The sequence below is a fragment of the Equus asinus genome, chromosome 1, assembly GCF_041296235.1.
Source record: "Equus asinus isolate D_3611 breed Donkey chromosome 1, EquAss-T2T_v2, whole genome shotgun sequence".
In the NCBI taxonomy this organism is placed as follows: Eukaryota; Metazoa; Chordata; class Mammalia; order Perissodactyla; family Equidae; genus Equus; species Equus asinus.
In genome coordinates this window covers 208173355-208194018 of record NC_091790.1, presented here as the reverse complement: position 1 = coordinate 208194018, position 20664 = coordinate 208173355, and the positions used below count along the sequence as shown (strand labels likewise).

General features: G+C 50.9%; 1 protein-coding gene across 5 annotated transcripts in view; it reads left to right on the top strand.

Moving 5' to 3' along the window:
* PTPRN2 (protein tyrosine phosphatase receptor type N2) overlaps positions 1 to 20664 on the top strand; it is a 945556-nt gene that overhangs the window by 438711 nt on the left and 486181 nt on the right. For all 5 annotated transcript variants that reach the window (XM_044747547.2, XM_070516905.1, XM_070516912.1 and 2 more), the window contains one exon: positions 3147 to 3226. In XM_044747547.2, coding sequence (XP_044603482.2) covers positions 3147 to 3226 — 80 coding nt within the window. The remainder of the gene's footprint in view (positions 1 to 3146; positions 3227 to 20664) is intronic.

Below are 20664 nucleotides of genomic sequence, written 5' to 3'. Positions count from 1 at the left end.
CCCCTGCCAGGAACTCTTTAGATGTAGTTTAGATTAGAAATGTCACAGAAACTACATGTAACCTGAAGTCCTGTTGCTAACATCTGTCATTAGTGCTGTTTCGATGGCGGAGGAGTACTGCTCGTGTTAATAAGACCCTCTCTTAATTTTAGAAACAGTTGTGCTCAGATGCGTGATTCAGTCACAAATGTGAATCCAGCATCCACCGTGTGTGAAAGGCACTAGCAGGAAATGTCATGCGTGCCCTTGAAGAGCCAGTCATCCCCTTGGGAAGCTATGAATAATCTGTAAAATAATTAACATGCAACTTAAGTGCTAGATGTCAGGTGCACACCACACTTGCTGGAAGCTATTGGAGAAACGGAGGGTCTGCCGCTGTCAGGGTGCTCATGGGCGAAGCCAGAGCTGAGGGGGCTCTGAGAGACATGTGGAACCTAATTCTCACCATGGGGAGAGAAAACAGGTGGCAGGAAAGTCAAGTTGCGTGAAGGCAGAGAGGCAGGAATAACCATTGCTCCATGGGCCAGGAGAAGCCAACCTCATCCGGTTGGAAGTGGTTTGGCCAGGTCACTTCAGATGGAAGGGCCTGCAGAGATGACAGAGGGTGTTAAACTTGATGTTAGCAAAGAGTGCAGCCACTGCTCAGAGGGTCGGCGATGCGGTGGTTCCTAAGGACAGTTTCCTGGTTGCCACGTGCAGGACATGGGGCTGACTTGGCTCTGCCGTGACATGAGTCAGGCTAGAACCGTCACAGTGGGGACTGAGAAGGGAGCATGGAAACGATGGTATTTTCAAGGAGTTTCAGCAGAACCTGGTGACTGGACATTTCTTGTACAAAGAAGCCAAAGGGAATGTCCATTGGCTGGAACCTCCTTGTTGGGCAGAGCTGTGGACACGGTGGCAGGAGCTGGTTCAAGGACATCTCGTTGAGCTGATGCTAATGCTTCTACATAGAATATCCAATGACAATGGTGTTGGAATGATAATTACACTGACTTACAACGGCAGCATTTTACATTTACAAAGGGCTTGCACAGCGGGCCATCCGGCCAGGGAAATGAGCCCGAAACTCCCATGAGGAACAGGACCAGAAGCTGAGACCAAGGTGTCCTGAGTGGAGATGACATCTGAATCCACGAAAACTCGTCAGGTTCAAAGGAAGAAGACTTGATCTGAAATCACGAAGACCAAGAAGCAGTAGGCTCAGCCCTGGATGAGTGAGTGTTGGGAAGGAAGGGAGGTGAGAAGTTAGATGCAAAGGAGCTGGCAGATTTTTGATATGGTAATTTCACTCCCACTAGCTATGTTGCTACTATTTTTGAGATAGTCATTTTAATTTTTATGTAACTCTTCTTGAGCATGGTCTCATTATTCAGTTGACTCTCACTCTTATGTACTTTTCTTTACATCGTTCTTCTTATTAGTGCCTTTTAAAGGTGATTTTATCATAAACACTGAAATGGGCAATAGGCAGATAGGAGGAATAGTGGGTGGGATAGGGCCCGGTCACAACATGCGGGAACTTTGGATCCTGCAGGTAAGGTAGGCAGCTTGGTGAGGGATCTGGAGAGGTGTAGGGTGGGCGTTGTCTGTGACTTACTAACTGGATTTCTCTGGAGGGGACTGTTGAAAGCCCTTGGATCTTCAGTTTACTGATCATTAAAATGGCAGTGAAGGCACTTGATTTTCAGGAACACTGGAAGGATTAAACATAATATATGTGAGGCTCCTGCGCACAGGTGGAAGCTCCTGTACACACAGGTAGAAGCTTAACAAATGACAGAAGTGGTTGTTTTGCTCTTAATGGCATTATTATTGGTAGTTGAATCCACGCATGTTGATCAGATTCTATGGCATGAGCAAGGAGAGCTCAGCCCCTGGACCGAGGGGAGGACGTGGAACCTAAGAGCCTGTCCACAGGGAGCGGTGGGATCCTCCAGTGATCCCCAGGAGAGCAGCTCTCCCGCCAGATGCGTTCTGACAGCTCTGGGCCCGCAGAGACCTCTGCTCTGCAGAGCAGTATCTGTCCTGGGGGCAAAGACAGCGTGTTGTATGTGTGGCTGAGAACGTGCCACCTCCTCAAGAGCTGCTGTTTTCATTTCTTCTCTCTACATGACACCAGCTCTGGACTGAGTGCCTTCATGTACAGGAGGGAGAAATTTAAAAAATGGGAAATGGGGCGAGGGGGCTGGCCCAGTGGCCTAGTGGTTAAGTTCACACGCTCTGCTTCGGAGGCCTGTGGTTTGCTGGTTCAGATCCTGCACGCAGACCTGCACACTGCTCATCAAGCCATGCTGTGGAGGTGTCCCACATACAAAATAGAGGAAGATTGGCACAGATGTTAGCTCAGGGACACTGTTCCTCAAGCAAAAAGAGGAAGATTGGCAACAGATGTTAGCTCAGGGCCCATCTGCCTCACCAAAAAAAAAAAAAAAAAGTAAAAATAAAAATGGGAAATGGGAAGGAATGATGTTTTTGAAAAGTGTCTGGACAGATGATGGAGCCGGGAGACTGAGGAACTAGGAGAGAAGTCCTGGAGAAGGTGATCCTGACTTCCTCCCCCTCCCCCTTCAGATGAATCAAATTATTTAAAAAATGATGTATTTTTCAAAATCGTGTTCAATATAGTATTCAAAAAGCTTTGAAAAACTGTGATAATTTCTGTCTGGCAATTCTTTGCCAGTTATTTTTATACTGAATAGTTCTTAACAACTTTGGTAAGATTTTTAAATGGTTCCTGTCGGGAGAATTTTAAAAACGCCCGTCTTTTTCCTTTCTGCTTTTGATTTGTTCTGCTCTCTTGGGAGCCAAATACTAAAATCTGTTTCCATAACGATTGTTGTTTTTCCCTTGCAAGAATATCTGCTTGTTATTGTTGGGTTATGGGGATTGATTTGAGTTTTTATAAGAACATTGTCGAGTGTGTGTGTTAGAAAAGCAGAGCCTGTCGATGGAATTATTGGAACGTGGGAACAAATAGTCACGGTATCCAGGAAAACCAAAACCTGGCTGAGGTCACATGTGGAGCAAGGGTGGCCTTGGGTGTGCGTGTTCTGTAAACATATCAGTGTTTTCCTTGTAGCATTCAGAGAAGCATCACCGTCTGCTGAGTTTGGTCTGAACTTCTTCTCAATGATCTCTTCCAGTGTTGTGGGACCAGCAGTGACCTTCAAAGTGAGTGCCAACGTCCTGAACGTGACCACTGCGGAGGCTGTGGAGGCGGCAGGTAAGGCAACTTGAGACAAACACACAGGCACACGCACCCCAGGCAGGGGAGAGAAAGGCAAGAGGTTCAGGACAGCCTGGAAGGAGGTAGAGTCTCCCCAGGATCCCCATTTTTATGGGGGAGACAGCGAGGGGGTAGCAGGGTCAGTTCACATGGCCAGGGCCTCACCATGGCTGTGAAACATGGCCAGGCTTCAGTGGGAGATGATGACCTCACGGTCTGTCTGAGACAAAAAGGCTGACGTTCGCAAGAGTGAGGTCTGCAGTGACCCCCATGTGGACAGAACAAATGTGATTTTGCTTTGATGTTTTCCATTTTGTACCAGGCAAGAAGCACATACTGGCTTTACTTCTGTCCATCAGCGACCGAGACAGCACAGGAGGGAAGGTCTGAATAGAAACGGCCACTTACTTAGAGCTTGGCTTTTAGATCCCCAGCCCCCGTCACTCTTGCTCACACTCTGACACCTGTTGAGGGGTCTGTGTCGTGTGATTGGTGTTTGTCCCTGAATGAAAGACACAAAGCTTGACCAACAGGGATGGGAAAGAACAGAATGTGGCGGTGGATACAAAGTTTGCATTTTCCTCAACTTCAAATTTCTGTTTTTAGCGTACTGAAAACTTTTGTAAAATGCTCTGTACAGTCTTTCTGCCTCCCAAGGACAATGCAGGCAGTAGAGCTGGACCTTGGCTTCCTGGTTCCATGACTTCAGTGCGTCTCGGTGGTTAGGACTCTGTGTGTTGTTGCCATTTGTAAGAGACGTGGCTGGATGTGCGCTCACCAGACACAGCAGAGACAGCTCTGCGTTTGAGCCAATCCTGTGTATTGCTAAATATGTGAACTGGTTTTAAATGAATTTTACGTCTTTTTTTCCAATGTAAAATGCAGCCAGATATTCTGGTTGACTTAGAGATTAGAATATTTAGTTTTTGTTAATTAAGATGTCACTGTATTGGCATCCTATTAACTTAAAGTTTCTTTATCCAGTGATAGTAAACAAGGCGTGAAAATGGCTGTTCTCCCCTATTTAATGGGATAAACTATTGGTCTCATCTGTTTTAGTTGCTGCTGGCTTTTACTTGCAGGATATCTTGGTGCCCCTAGTAACTATTATTTGCTGAAAAGAGTGATTTTGGGGGCCAAGTATTTTTAGGTAGAGAATTCCTTGCGGAGTTGTACTGCACTCTAGAACTCTGACAGACTTAAGCTGTGGAGATTCAGATCTCCGGCTCCACGGCTGCCATGTTTCATGGTCAGGCATTCTGGGCTTGGGGTGTAATGTGCAGAGTAGTAAAATGTCATTACTGCAGCTGAGCGGCTCAATGTAGTCCTGGCACAGGAAGCCAGCAGATTTCATTCTAAACGCTCTGCCCCAGAAAAGGAGTGGAAGTTGTGTATTAATGGCTCCGACCCCTCCTGGTCACAAGCTCTCTCCTTCCCTCCACAGCATCCATTTTACAGTCCTAGTGCCCCAACATAAGAGATTATTGAACATATTTAAGACCAAATTGGTTGCCAGTTTTAATGCAGAAATGCATTAACAATTGTTCCACAATTGGCAACTCATCCCAGTACTGGGAACCAATACTTTCAAAATTGGATTTCCTGGAACTTAAGGATGCTATGAATGGACTAAAGTGGAATGAAGTCTTTTTATCTTTTTGAAATCATGATAATGTGCTCACTGAGTCACTGACAATGGCCTTTCATTTATTTTATTGCTTTCTGGGAAAATGAGGTTGATTACTTGAAATCTAGTTTCGGGATCATTTTAAATGTGTTCATGTCATGTACTAAAGTGCTAGACCAAGGGGGAAATTACACATAAAATGTATGTTTGAGCATCATATCAACAACTTTTTAAATACCTGAATTTGCTAAATTGTACCAATGCACTTATATTCACCATCATAGCTGTGTGAGCCAGAGTGTTTCCTGCTTGTTGTATGTGTGAGAAATGGATAACAGTTTAAAAAAATTAGTTCCTTTTATATTTTGAATAATTTTATGATGTTATGAATGTGCCTGATGCTGTACAGGGAAAAGATTAGGAAGTTGTGGAGATGCCACCTCTCGCTGAGTGCAGAGTCCACACGAGTGGCAGACCAGCTCCTGTTAACAAGGCAGAATTGTGAACCCAGAATGAATTCTTTATGGTTTCTGGTTTTAAAAGATGTCGTGGAATCTTAATAGTGTCGCAAGCTACCTAACGGTGTTGTTGGGCAAACCCGGTTTGGGCATCCATGGCGGTGTAGCTGCATGTGTCATCAGCACGCTACCATTGGTATGCGCTGTGTCCTGCGCCACCTGCGTGTTTCAGCTGCCTGCACATCCAGTGAGTTGCATTTGGTTCCTTCTGGGCCTTAATGACACAACACTGTTGCCATTTCTCGTTCTTATTAATGGAGACACAATCCTGGTGATGGAATTTAAAGGGCATTTATTTTGCCATTTTATACAAAACGATACAAACCTAATGAATAGGCATACAGTTAATGCCACCTTACTCTCCATCAATGTCACATGGTCTGCATCCTGAAGGGTGGGCAGGCATAGAGTTAATGCCACCTTAGTCCCCATCAGCGTCACGTGGTCTGCATCCTGAAGGGTGAACGGGCATACAGTTAATGCCAGCTTAGTCCCCATCAACGTCACGTGGTCTGCATCCTGAAGGGTGAACGGGCATAGAGTTAATGCCACCTTAGTCCCCATCAATGTCACGTGGTCTGCATCCTGAAGGGTGAGCGGGTATACAGTTAATGCCACCTTAGTTCCCATCAACGTCACGTGGTCTGCATCCTGAAGGGTGAACGGGCATACAGTTAATGCCACCCTAGTCCCCATCAGCGTCACGTGGTCTGTATCCTGAAGGGTGAACGGGCATACAGTTAATGCCACCCTAGTCCCCATCAGCGTCACGTGGTCTGCATCCTGAAGGGTGAACGGGCATACAGTTAATGCCACCCTAGTCCCCATCAGCGTCACATGGTCTGCATCCTGAAGGGTGAGCAGGCATAGAGTTAATGCCACCTTAGTCCCCATCAGTGTCATGTGGTCTGCATCCTGAAGGGTGCATGCACCTGATTTTCGTTATTCAGAATCTGTTCATTGTACTAGGTGATACTTTTCTGGGGATTCTGCTTAATTTATGAACTTGGGCATGACCATAGGGTATTAGTGAATATTAAAATTAAGCAGGTCTTGCACAAAGAGGTGCTTACTACACTCCAAAGTGTATAGAAATGACTGGTAGTTACATTTAATCTATGTGGCCAGGTCATCTGGTCAGATTGGGCAAAGCAGAAAAATCCTTTTTTCACTCTTCATTTCCTTGGTAGTTTGTTCTGAAATAGTCTATTTCTAATCAGTTTTTTTCATTTCTCCTTTCGGAGAAAATGGGGTTAATCATCTTTTAAAAAGGCATCCACCTTTGCTTCACCTCCCGCTTGTAGAGCTCCTGCCTCATCACCTTTTGGGTTTCCCAGGACTTACTGCTGGGGGTGACCTTCGTGTCCCGATTTGTTTCCTTCCTGCCCCTTGGTTGGCTCTTTCTACAGCCTTCCCCTCTCCTGGCACTGCAGAGGTTGCACTTTCAGCACTGGACTTCTGCGGGTGGTGTGTTTGACTCACTCACTGACCGGGATGTGGCCTGTCCTTACTGGTGTGGATCCCTTTCATCTTAGTGTCGTCTGGCGGACTGTTGTCTGATCAAAGCCTCTAACACTTGGTGTCCGGCAGCCATTGTCTCTTTTGGCTTGCTGGAGAGGTTCCGCGTGTTGTCTCAGATAACAGGCATCTCCTTATTCAGAGAACTTGGTGACTTTCCGTGAAGTTCTCACGTCCAGAGCCCGGCCCTCTCTTTTCTCACCTTCACCTGTCGAGTGTCTCTGCCGAGTTAGCGAGTCTTCTCTCTGCTGCATTGCCTTCTGGATTTTGTGTTTTACACACTGTCTTGTCTACATGGAGGAGGAAGAGGCCTCCTCTCTTTTGGCATTGCCCTCGGATGCTGGCTGAGGGCTGGGCTCTGGACCCTGAGACCTGTGGGTGTGTTGTGAGGACTGGCTCTCGATGCAGGAGTGCTTTTAAAACACTCATGTCAAGTGTGGGCCACAGAGCTAGGGACCCAGACGGCCAGACCCCAAGCCTGAGTGTTTGATCCTGGAGCCCCTGATGCACTACGTGCTACCCAGCCTCTGGTGTCTGGTAAAGGGGGCAGGTGTGTTTGCTTTGGAGAATACAGTGGAATCGCTCAGGTGAAGTGAGATGAATCCTCCGTAGTGTGTTCTTGATTCTACCTTCTGAACTGCTCCTCCCGAGCGGGCATCAGTGCTTTGTGCTCCTGGTCCCCTCCAGTAGGTTCTCTCCTGGGCAGAGTGCGTGCTAGTCCTACGCTGATGTCAACACCCGAGGACAGGGCCCTGCCCAAGAGGAGCCTAGCCTGGGTGTCAGAGAAGTGGACACAGCGCCTGGGCGCCGAGGGGAGGGGCGTCGTCAGACAAGGCTCGTGGTGAGTGGAGAAGCTGGCCTTGGGCGGGCTTCAGGGACTAGCATGGCTCTCAGGCAGACTGGCAGGGGAGAAACAGTGGCCCACGGAGGGATGGTGTGGGAGGCCAAGGTGCAGAGCCTGCACACCAGGCACAAGGCAGGATGGGGCCCAGCAGGCTTGAATCCAAAGTCAGACTTTGCCACAGGAAGTTGTACTTCAGCACCCACAAGAAACACTGGGGCTTGAATTTCACGGTGCCAGATGGAGTCAGTACCACTGTCCTGTGACCCGCGGGACTGGGCTGGTGGCCATGCGCTATGCCTGCAATGAATCCAGAAACCAGGAGGCAGCTGGTGAGGTGGAAGGAAAGGAGGCTTCACTGCAGCCTCAGCCACACGCACACAGGTTCCCCATCCCGTCTGGCCCTGCGACCCTTGGTCACACCTCTGTTCTCCATTCTCGTGGGATGCCACACAGCTGCTGGACTATGCTCTCAGGATGGAGTGTGTGCATGTCACCAGCTAGCCTGTAGCCTGAGACCTGTTTGCGCTCATTGCACTTGCTTTGTGATCAAGAGACTGATTAGGAGCTGGCCCTGTGGTGTAGTGGTTAAGTTGGCATGCTTTGCTTTGGTGGCTCCAGTTCATGGGTTTGGATCCTGGGCATGGACCCACACCACTCATCAAGCCATGCTGTGGTGGCAACCCACAAAGAAAGTGGAGGAAGATTGGCACAGATATTAGCTCAGGGCTAATCTTCCTCAGCCAAAAAAAAAAAACGAGAGAGAGAGACAGAAGTAAATGTTAGAGGAATAACTGAGCCTTGGACGTCGAAAGAACGTTGTACTTTTTCAATGGAAAATGAGGATGCTTTGGAAATGCTCAAAAAGCCCACTTGCTAAGAAAATGTGTGTTCATTTACAGGTGAGTGAGACATCTGTTAAAAAATTAAAAGTGAAAGTCAACAAGGATTCTGCACTCTTTTCTAAGGTACAAAGTTAGAGAATCAGAGGATTTCTTACGTATGAGGTGTGTTGGTGTTCCTCTCACTCCAGCCCTGTGGCACAGATGAGTCACTGAGGCCCGCCAGTGGGTTTTGTGGTGAGGCCAGGTGGATGGGGCACAGCGGGATGGTCCTGACTGGGGCCTGGTGACCTGCCCGCAGCAACAGGTATGAACGGCCACATCTGACTTTTCCAGTCAAGCTGCACTACAGCTCAGAAACCGGCACTGCTGAGGTTCTGATGCGTCATGGGCAGCAGTGGTCACATTTGCCCAGCAGCTTTGGGCAGGTGCCAGGCTGAGGGGCCCGCCAAGCCTCGCTGGCCTGCGGGGTCCCAGCCGATGGCCAAGAGGCCACGAGGGGAGCCCCGTGCTCACCTGCTCTGCTCGGGAGCAGGCGCTGATTCCCCACATGGGCTGGCAGAGACTGCAGCAGCTGTGGAGGTGTCCACCAGGCACGTTAAATGTGGAACGGGCGGGAGGGGAAGCATCAAGCCAAGGTCTGTGGGGGAAAGACAGAAACGGAGGGCACAGGAAGGCAGACGTGGGGAATGGATGGGGCACCCCATGCTTGCACAGAGGTCGAAGGCTGCTGGGCGAAGGGGCAGCGGAGACCACATGTGACTGGGGACTCGTGTGTGAAGTGGAATGCTAAAAGCCAACTCTGAAAGAAAAAGGGAATCGTTTTGCAGCTCTGACGCTTCTGTGTCCTGTGTTGATTGTTACTTGGAAGGGAAGAGTTTTCTTTACTGAACTGAACTGACAGATAAGTTTCAGAAGCAAAGTGTAGGAAAGAGGCCCTCATCACTTAGGCATCCTGAAGACGTTGTCGTCTGCTGTGTTCCGCAGAATGAGAATGAGGACTTGTCCCTGTGAAGGTGTCAGTGCAGTGGGAGGGGACGGTCTCCCTCAGAGGGGAGCGCAGTGCCGAGGCCCTCCACTTTTTTGATGATGAGAAAAGAAATGGAAAGACAGAGCAACATTGCTCCTTCCTCTTTAGAAGAAAGCAGATGAGTGAGGAAGTGTCAACCTGGATTGACTCAGTGGCCCAGCTGCAGAATGCACGTGGGGTAGAAAGGTTCAGTTCCTGCTACTGAAGAAAAGAATGAGTCTGCTAGCAGTGAAGGCACACTGTCGTTTGGAGGATATCTTGCTTTTTGGAGAGCTCAACTCAAGAAGTTCATGTGATAACATCTGGGTGTCGCCCCTCTTCATATTTGTGTGAAGGCAAAGTTTGCTTCTGTTCAGGAGGACCTTGAGGATCTGCTTGTGAGCACATCTCTCTCCTCTCATCCTCGGTCTTCAGAGAAGTATTATGTGCTTCTTTTCATGCCCTCGTTGCAGCTGCAACCCTGTGTGGACGAGGGGACTCGCTTCAGGGCAGAGACGGGGCAGCCTTCAAGGTCAGGCCCTGGCTTTCCTGCTGAGAACCAAGGCTGGTTGACTCGGAGTTGGAATATAATCCAGACTTCAGTGTGCATTCATGCTCTGCACAAGTATGCATAGGCACCTCTCTTCTAGATGCTTCTATCAGCACCAGAATGCATCAGCTAACAGGGTCAGACACCGATGCAAAACCGTCCTGCAAGGATGTGATCAGGGTCAAACTGCAGAACTCAGAAGCGAGGCCACTGCAGTCGGGACTGGAACAAAGACAGGACTGGAGTCCAGGAGCTCGGGGGCCCTGGGAGGCTAGCCAGGCTGACACCAGGGTCCTGGGGAACTATCAAGAGGGGGGCCTGGGTGGTGGGCATGCATGGGTGGGAATGGCAAGCTGCCTCACTTGAGCTGAGCTCCCTGATGGATCCCAGGCCTGGCCTGTCCTCCCTGGGTCGTGCTCTCATGCAGAACTGGGTGTGGAAAGGGCCAGACTCACCTCGAGAAGTTCCCTTTGAGGGTTTCCGAGTTCCCTTGTCTCTGAGGATGGGTAGCTTCTGCTGGGTCTCCTTCGTAGTTGGAGGACAGTTTCCCCATTTCTGAATCATTCAGCTAATACGTCTTGGGAGTCTGCCATGTGCTAGGCACTGTCCAGGTAGCAGGGGGGCTGGGTGAGGAAGACAGAGGCTTGGCCCTCATGAAGGTGTGGCCTCATGCGGAGGGTGAAGGAGGAGGAAATAAATCAGTGTCGTAATGTAATATGGTTTGGTACAATATACTGTAAGATAATGGGGTATAAGGGATGGGATGGATAGGATGTAACATAGTATGGCATAGCAAGCATTGTGTAATAGAATATTGTGTAATGTAATGTGGTACAGTATAATTTAGCAAGTGTAATGCGATATAATAGTATAGTGCATAAATAGCATAACAGTATAGTGTAATATGACATCAGGAAATGTTTAGTGTTCTGAAGAGAGACAAGGCAGGACGTGGGAGCCAGGTGGGCTGGGATGGGGGATCTGTTTCAGACAGGTGGTCAGACGAAGCCTGGGGGTGGCCTTGGAGCAGACCCACTGGGCGTGAGGCAGCCAGTGGACACCTAGGGGAGGAGTGAGGAGGTGGTGGGGTGCGTGCTTGGCATATCCTGGGAACATCAGGAGGCCCATGTGACAGAGGCCCAGCATGTGTTTGTGGGGCCGGGTGGGCACAGGAAGGACTTGGCCTTCTTTCCTCAGGGTGGGGTGGGCCCGCTCCCAGGCCTGGAGCAGAGAGACAAGTTGGTGGAGCAAGTGCCCGATGGCTGCAGCTTCAAGGAGGTTTTGATGGGGGCTAAGGGAAGACACTGCACCCCACAACTCCTTCCTAAGCAGCCAGGTTATCCTTCTGGCATTTTGACAAGGGTTTGCTGAGTGGAGGTCAGTGCTGTCAGTGAGGAAGATCCGTGCCGTCCACCCAGCTGGGGAGACCCAGCAGCCTGTGTGTTTGTGATTAGCCAGTCTTCCTCATGACTCTACTCTGCGTGTGAATGAGTCATTGCTGTAAAGTAATTGCACTGGTCCTAATTTGCAGGGTTACCTGTGTAGAAATGTGTGAATGCCATTTGGGGAGGGTGAGGGAAGGTGGGTAGACTAAATACTAGGAAACGTGTCACTCAGCATTCCCCCTTGTACCTTCATTTCTGTACTAAAGCATCCTGTGCATCGAGAGCATCCTTTACAGGAGGAACATGCTCTCACTTGCAGATGGGCGAGAGGGTGCGGATCCCGTTTGCTCCAGGCAGCATCTGGCCTCCTGCTGGTGTGCTTGAGTTCTTGTTGCATAGTCACATTCATAGTGACTTAGGAATCCATCCAGAAGGGGAGCAAGGACAGCCCTGGGCCCAGGCCCAGGGTGACCAGGTTCCCCCTGCTCAGGAGAGGCCCTGCGAGATCTGCTGTGCACATAGCCAGCTGTCACCATGCGGCGTGCAGGAACCACGGCCAAAGCACACCCAGTCGGCCAGGATTTGGGGAATATGGATAAATATCCAAAGAAATACAGCCAAGACTTTTAAGTACTAAAACTTAAAACCCACCTCTGAACAGAAATGAGCAAGAGTTGTCTGAAATGCATAGACAGTTCCCTGGAGGTGTTCAGGCATGGCTGCCAGCGTTTATGGCAGAAGGACCTGTTGGGAACATCAGTTAGTCTCACTTGCGACTCTCTGTGCTCCCGGGGTCCCTGGAGGCTGCTGTTCTTGGTCTACTTTCTGTGGGTCCTCGGCTGGCCCGTGCTCACTGCCTTCTGCCCTGAGTGGATGGCAACCTGGAGGCCCACCGCCTCTCCATATGCTGCTTCTGGAAGGGCCTGGACTACCACCTTGCCAGGTGAGCCTTCGGCTCTGGCAGCCTTTAAATAGTGTCTCAGCTGGACCCACTACTATGCTGGATCCTAGTCTGTGCCTTCTTATCTGCCCCGCAGGTAAAGAGTGCTTAGCTCCCCTTTTAGGCATTCTCGTATGACACTGCCTGACACAGAGCTAAATAAATTATGCCAAATCAGTCTCTGGTCTTCACGCTGTATGTGGAAAGTTGTCTAATATTAGCAAGCAGGTTCTGCAGGGGCCACAGGGGTCTCTTTGGGGACCCAGGGCTTGGATTTAGTGCTCTGTCCCATTGTGTAGACCCTTCATGCAGGGCTAAGTGGGGCAGATGTGGGAGTCAGGGAGAAGCCGACTCCATCCAGGAGTGTGGGGTTCTGGGGTCAGAGACCCTGGGCTCAGATGCGTCCTCTGTCACCTCCCAGCTGTGAGAATTGGGAAGTGACTTAAGTTCCAGTTCCCTTGTCAGTAAGGTAGGGGAATAGCACCGACTTTATAGGGTTGTTGTGAAGATTAAATGAGACCATAAGACACTTGGCAGCAGCCTAGCCTCTGAAGGCTCTTGGTATGCGTCATTTCTGCTGCTGGTGGTTCCCCACTGTGGATGTCGGAGCTGCGGGGTCTTCGTCTGTGACACGGGGATGCCGACACCCACTGAGCCGGGTGGTGGTGAGGCTGACATGTGATCACGGGCGGTGGTATCCGCCGTGTGAAGGGGCGCTCTATCGAGAGCCTACTGATTCCGCACAGGTGACTCACATGTGCTGCCTGCAGCCCAGGCCTCGTCTAAGAGGATTCAGTGACTCCCTCTCCTTTCCCTGGAGGGTTCGTCTTTCTGTTTCGTTATCTGTGTGATTTCTTGGTTTTCTGTGGAGATGGATGCTAGTTCCAGGTGCACGCGGCTACCTCGTTTCTACGTGAGCCAGACGCCTCTGTGCCCTGACAAGACTGATTCTGGAATGGAGGGGCAGCTACCTGAGCAGGAGAAAGGAGCCTGAAGAGTAGGTTCTGCTGGGCTCTGGGAATTGCTTCACACTTTCCAGAAAGCAAAGGTTTATTCTGTATGACTCGTCTGTCCCTTTGTACGTGAAGAGTGTTCACTCAGCGAGTATTTCCACTCGTGCCAGCACATCCCTGGGGCTGTGGGCAAAGCGTGTGCGTGGATGAGAATCCTGCCCTTGGACAGCTTGCATTGGAGCAGGAGGCCTGAGCAGACAGGGTGGCATGTGAGATGGGAGAGTCCTGCAGGGACGATCGCCCGGGAAGGAGGCCTCCGGGCAAGTGTGGTCAGAGGGCCCCCAGGAAGGGGCCTGGGACTTCTGGGGGCAGGCGCCCAGCAGAGGGGTCGGGAGGCAGTGGCTCTGATGCGGGGATGCCTGGCCCGCTTGGGGCCGTGAGGAGGCGAGGCTATAGAGCGGCGGTGGCAGGAGGGAGCGCGGGGAGCTCGGAGCTTCTCCCCACATAATGCAGGTGGGGGAGCCTTTGTACCGTGTGCCCAGGCTGCTCACGCCCCTGCTGCTCAGGGTCCAACTTGCGCCAGGAGCACCGCGCCCCGCAGCCGTTGGGGTCCAGCTGGAATTGCAGTGGGCTGGTGCCGGGCCGCCCTCAGCAGTGATGGGTGAGAACTGGAGGGCACCCACCCAAACTCCCTGCCCCTGGGGAGTGGCTCTGTGGGTGGCCTGCATGGTCTCCCGGGCTCCGGGCATGGTCGGTCCTGTTCCCTTGACTGTCAGTGGTTCAGTGAAACCCTCAGTGCCCTGTGCTGGGTCCCTTTGCTTCCGGCCTCTCTTCTCACAGCTCCACAGTCCCCCGAATAATCGAAACTTCAGTCCTCCTCTCAGGTCGGCTTTGGGGAGCCCACCTAGGTAGGACGCTGGCCCTTTCTTTGCGTGGGGTGAGAAGCTGCGAGAGTCACGTGATCTGAAGCATTTCGGAGGGTCGGGCTGCCTGGTGTACAGGTCGTGGTGGGGGGTGTAAGGGAGGAGTGAGGACGAAATCGGGAGGCAGTCCTTGCAGTCATCTGGTCTGAGATGACGCTGGCTTGGGAGGGCTGACAGGCTGCAGACGCTCAGCTGGGTGTGATGTGGAGATTTAACTGGCTCAGTCGGCAGAGAGATTGGAGGCGGGTGAGGAATACAGAGAGAAACCGAGGCTGGCCCATCCACTTGGAAGTGGGAGCTTCTATTGACCATTTGGGGAAGTTGGTAGAGAAGGCAGGTTTTAGGGGATGATGAGGAGTTTGATGTGGGACAAGTTGCATCTGGAATCAGACTTCCAGGTATAGGCAGTTGGATATTTGGATCTGTGCTTTGGGGGCAAGACCCCACTGAAGGCATGACTCCAGGAGCTGGTGATGCGACACCCAGCACCGTCCTTAGAGTTCATGTGTGGTTGTCGAGCCAGGTTTCGTAGTCCCACCCTTGTAACCTGTCTGCTTTCTTTCCTCCCTCCTTCTCTTCTTCCCTGCACCCTTCCGGCCTCCTCCTTGCCCTCTACAAATATTTCTTGAGTCCTGCCCTGTGCCAGGCTGTGCCGGGTGCTGGTGCAGCAGGAGACTAGCTGTCACAGGCTTGCCCTGGGAGCCTGGCATCCGGCGGAGAAGGGAGACAGAGAAGGGTGTTCTGATATGTGCAGGTCATGATGCTGAGAAGGCAGGGCCAGTGTCCTGGAGGAGAGAGAGGCTAGAGCTGTATTCCTTTCTCTAAGGGGAAGTAGTGAGGAGTTTAAGGGGCATGTTGGGATCAGATTTGCACTTTAATTCTGATACATTTGCATTTCCACAAGCTCCTGGCTTCAGCTTGGGGAATGTACAGTGGGGACAGCTAAGATGGGAGCTGAGGAAATGGAGTAGAGGCCTTTGGGTGGTCCAGAGAGGAAAAGGGTGGTATGGATGGGGACACAGTGACTGAAATGGGGGGACGGTGACCCAGAGGGGGATGGTGACTCAGATGGGGGGATAGTGACATGGAAGGGGGATGGTGACATAGATGGGGGGATGGTGATTCAGATTGGGGGAGGGTGACCTGGATGGAGGACAGTGACCTGGGTTGGGGGAAGATAACTCGGATAGGGGGATGGCGATTTGGGTCAGGAGACAATGGCATGGATGAGGGGACAGACGCATGGACAGGGCATTGGTGTTGGTGAGGCTATGAGGGGAGAGGATTCTGGAGGCACACCTACTGGCCCTGGTATTGGATCACAGGTGGGTAGGTATGCGGGAGGAATCGGGGGTGAGGGTTGACTGAGTGGAGGGGTGTTTGCTTGCTGAGGCAGGAGGCACTCCAGATGATGCATTAGAAGGAAATAGTAGGGGTGGGTTAGCCCGTGTGTTCTGGGGGCCCGCAGACTCTCAGAGGAGGTGTGGGATGTGCAGTCACACTCGCAGACATGGGTGGAAAGAGCAGCTGGGCAGCCCTGAGCTGATTTTGTGGTGGGCAGGCATGGCCTGAAGCATCTGCCATCAGGGGAGAGCAGAGTTTGTGATCCAAAGGGCCTTGGTAGGAATCTGCTGCTGCCCCCGAGCCCTATAAACTATGACCCAGGCCTCTGACCTTAGACAGCTCCCTCCTGGTGAAAGCCTAGTTGGTTTGTTTGTAAGTGGTATGGAAACATTAGTCTGTAGGACTCAAGTGCTGAGTGAGGTGAAATTCAGGAGAGGACCTAGCACACCAGGGACGCTCAGCGAATGGACATGTCCTGGCAGCTGTTACTGTTGGGATCTAGTCACCAAGTTCCCTGAGCAGTTCTCTTCCCTACCACGTGGGTTTCTCACCTCCACTGTCCATGCCTATGGCAGTGTTGGGTCAGCGGCTGATCTGGGAAAGCTGGGCTGGTTCAGCAGTCACGGCACAGCTGGTGCCCTGTCGGTGACCACGACACCCACAATGGGAGGTGAACGCATACGTGGGGAGCTCACAGAGGAGCATATCCAGTGACAATGGGCTCTGGCCCTAGAGCTAACACTCAGAAGACACTGCTGGCTGTGCATTTTGCTCTTCTGCTTAATGTGAGCATGGAAACTCCCGACCTTACAGTACACGAGGGGACCGTGACTGTTGCACCATCACTGCAGTTCTTTTTCTACACATGAAGGGTATTTCTACTTTCTCTCATCATCTTGGCATAAAAATGTTAGCTCCTTTGTGCCTAAGTAGAAGGTGGCTCATTTTGAATATAGGGCTGTGGGCTACTGTGCAGCTTTTAAAGACATTGCTTCAAGACGGGCATCTGAGGGAGGAGACAAGCCATGGGACAGGCCACATCAGCAGTGCAAGGAGGGCCCATGCCCTGGCAGCCAGCATGCCCTTCCAGCACAATTTCTGTCAGCTGAACCGCTGCCTCCCATGCTGCGAAGCAGGCTTTCTAAGTGGAGAGAATGCAGCGTGTGTCGGAAGCCGCCTTCCTGGGAGTTCTCCTGGCAGTCCCCATAGCAACTGCACGGCAGGCGGAGGGACAACAGAGCAGCAGTGGCTACACTTCAGCTGGGCCTGCTGCTCCTCACAGGGCATGGGGCATCAGTTGGCTCTGAGTGGAGGTTTTCCCATAGGGCTCTCAGCCCCGCCGCTCTCTGGGCCCCGCGGTCCTCAGGGGATGTCCTTTGGCTGCTCCACGTCAGGAAGCCTGGTGCGCTGTGGGTAGGCCTTTTCTGCTGGGTGCCCATCCCTACCAGCTCTGCGGCCAAGCATAGGCCTTTGACACTTGAATCTGTCCCAACGTTATGATCTTAGAGGCTCTATGAGGCCTAACTTCTTAAAAAATTCTTCCCACAATCGCGTCAATATCTGCAATCCTCACCCTTCCTCCTAGAAGCTGTGTGGCATCCTAACCCCTCCGCAGTCACTAGCATCTGTTAGCACACCACAGCAGCACAGAGTTGGTCAGGTTAGCAAACTGTCACCTGGATGGCCTGGGGCAGGTCCTGCAGGTGCCAGGACTCAGGAGAGGGCTCTCTCGCTGGAAGGATAGAGGAGGCTCAGAAAGGTCCCTGAGCCCAAGCTGCCTGGGTGGGGTTGGAGCGGGCCCTGGCATTTGGGACCAGCATGAGTCTATTTGGCACTTTGGGCAAGAAACCCTTAGAAATCTGTGTGTGGGGAGATCTGTCATTGTCAGACCTTGCTGGTCAGCAATCGCTCAAGGCCAGCTCTGCCTTCTGAGGACTTGTTTCCCATCCATTAGCCCACTTTTTCCACCAGCACAGAGATACTAAAGCTCTGATGGCCCATTCTTGAAAGTGAGTCCACTAATTTACACAGCAAGACTGGTGCCCCACGTCCATCCGGCCATGTGTGAGTTCTTTGTAGGAAGATATAAGGTGAGTGTGTGTCAGGGCTCAGCTTTTCTTGTACTGTCAAGGATGACACTGTAGGTAGCTGCACTGTGGGACAGCACTCCCAGTGTGATGATGGATGTGTTAAATGCAAGTTAGTCCACAGAATAAGGGGTGCCACTGGGCACCATGGACACTCCCTCATCCCATCACATCCACAGCATTCATATTTTATTTGTGAGACTGAGAGCCACACAGCTCCCTCACTTTCAGGTCAGCGCCTTTGTCCCCATTTTGGGTGTCTTGGCTGTAATGAATTGGCCTGTAAGTCATGAGTCACGTTAAACCAGGTTCCACTTTCCTCAACCCTGTCTGGATGTCCACTCTGCTATTTTGTGACAGATGAGGTTGGCGAAACGGAACCACGAAGAGTGGGTATTGGGTTCAGAACCTGAGTCCCAGTCTCAGTTCCACTTTTTTGTCTTGTGACTTTGAACGACTCAGTTGCTCTCTTCAAGCTCCAGCTTCCTTCTCTGTCACATAGGACCAATAATTATGCTCCATGGGGTTGCATTAGGATCAAATGAGGTAGCAAGAATTTGATATGAGAGCAAAATTTAAATTCTAAAGGGTTTGCAAATTGTTAGTTGTCCTTGTTCACCTGAGGTTTCTGTTGGCTTTGTGTGCCTGGAATGCCTGTAATCAGAAAGATATTGTGCGAAATCATCAGAAAAAAAAAATCTTTTCAGTGGAGTTAGCAGTTTGGCCAGGAGCTGACGGTCGTGTCTCCTGGGGTTGGAAGGATAACAGCACATTGTGCATAAAGAATGTAGAAGGATCTTGAACTGACAAGATCCGTTACGTGTGCACTAAAATGTGAAACCTCAGATCTTCTCAGGGTGGGGTAGGAAGTGCATGAGTGACCATCGCTCACTGGACTCCCTTCTACATAAAGACCAAGACTGTTTACTACTGAGATGCTAGCGATTCAAAGGTGAAGGCAGCGCTTGGGTTCTTGAGGATCGCTGGAGAACAGCGTCAGCACGCGGAGTTAACACGTTGTCAGAAGGCAGCTCGGGAAGAGAAGGCCTCCTCTGTCTGATAGCTCAGTGCTGATCAAAGGTGGACTGCACAGTTATACCTTTTAAATTTAAGGACAGTTTGCACTCTGTCAACACCTTGTCTTATTACAATTGCAAAGCATGAAAAAAGAAAATGCATAGTGCAAGGTCTTCAGCAAAAGTGATGATATAACCCTCCCATGGTATAAAATGGTACAAATAGAGTCTCGTCAACTCCACAATCCAGTTGACACCCCCACACAAACCCTGTGGTGGTAGCTCAAGCTGCCACTTGTTTGAAGAAACCTGTTTATGATGAAACAAGTGTAGATATCCTGATTTAACAATGACGAATTGGGCTGAGCTTTGATGTCTGAACAGTGACCAGGTGCAATAATTTATTTAATTTTATGACTGAAAAAATGAAAACAATGACCCCACCAGCCAATGCTGTCTCGTAGAGGTGCCATTTCACTTCTCTTGGTTGGAGAGCTTGGAACAGAGATGCTGTATGTGGGGCCTTTATGACGTTAGGGACCTGGGCAGAATGTGAGACACCACAAGGAGAACAAAGCAGCACATGTGGCATCTCACCAGCCTCACCAAGAGGCCTTCCTCTTTTCTTTCTCCCCAACATTTAGGGAGTGGAAGGAAGGGAAGTGAGGGCTCAGAGCTCGCGGCAGTGGGGCCACCCGCTCAGCCAGGGCTCTGCCCTGGCTTGCTCCTGCCCTGGACCCCCACAGCCCGACTCCCTTTGCAGACATATCCGAGTCCTGCGACTGCCTTCACCCAGCTCTTCCTCCAGCCCAGCATGCCCACCTCTTTCTGTCCTTGTGTCTGACCCCCACCTCTCTTTCCTGGCTGTCGGATCAGTGCCAGCTCTGCAGGAAAGGTTTCGATGGCAGCTCTGTTGGTTCCTTGTGACTCCTCTCAAGCCCCACAGCGTCTGCCTGTTACTCCCTACTTGACCCACGGCCTCACCATCTTCCACTAGGGATCAGCCACCTACAGCCCTTGGCCAATCCTAGCCTACTGCTGCCTTTGGGGTAAATTTTTATTGGCGCACAGCCACACTCATCCATCTACGTCTCATCTGCGGCGCTTTCGCTGTAACAGTGGAGATGAGTAGTTACAACAGAGACTGTGTAGCCACAAAGCCTAAAATATTTACTCTCTGGCTTTTTATAGATAACATTTGCTGAACCCAAAGTTTTAAAACAGTGGTTCTCAAAGTATGATCCCTGGGCAACAGCACCACTGGGAGCTTGTTAAAAATGCAAATTCCTGGCCCCTCCAGCTGTACTAGGTCCTGAATATGGGGTGGGGCCCAGCAATCTATGTGAGGACAGCCCTTCAGGTGCTGTTGAGGACACTAAGGTTTGAGAGCCCCTTGCTGTTCCCTAAAGATGTAACCAAGTGCTCAGGCATCTCAGAACCCAAAACCAAACTAAGTGCTTTGCCCGCAACAGGAGCTCAACCAAATTGGTGGCTGATGAGAGCAGTGATATGGAGAAAAGAAGAATCTAGGCGTTGGAAATGTGTTTCCCTCGTCTCTTGAGATGCCCTCGATGGAGGAGTCTTAATCGAAAAGCACGTGTATGGCATTTTCATTCATGCAGAAATAGAAATTTCACCTTAATTCTACCACCATTTCCCTCCGCCTGGCTATAGGCACCTCCCACCGCCTTCAACTGCAACAACTGACACGAACAACAGTGCACCGCGACGGCAGAACTTAGCTGCTGGGCGCAGAGGAGTTTCAGGAAGACACGTCCTGTCTTCTCCCAACTCTGACAGAAGGTGTTGATCTCCAACCGCTGCTCCCCTGTGATAACCGAGGAGCATGTTGGTGACGAGGGTGAAGCGCTGGGAGTCTGCT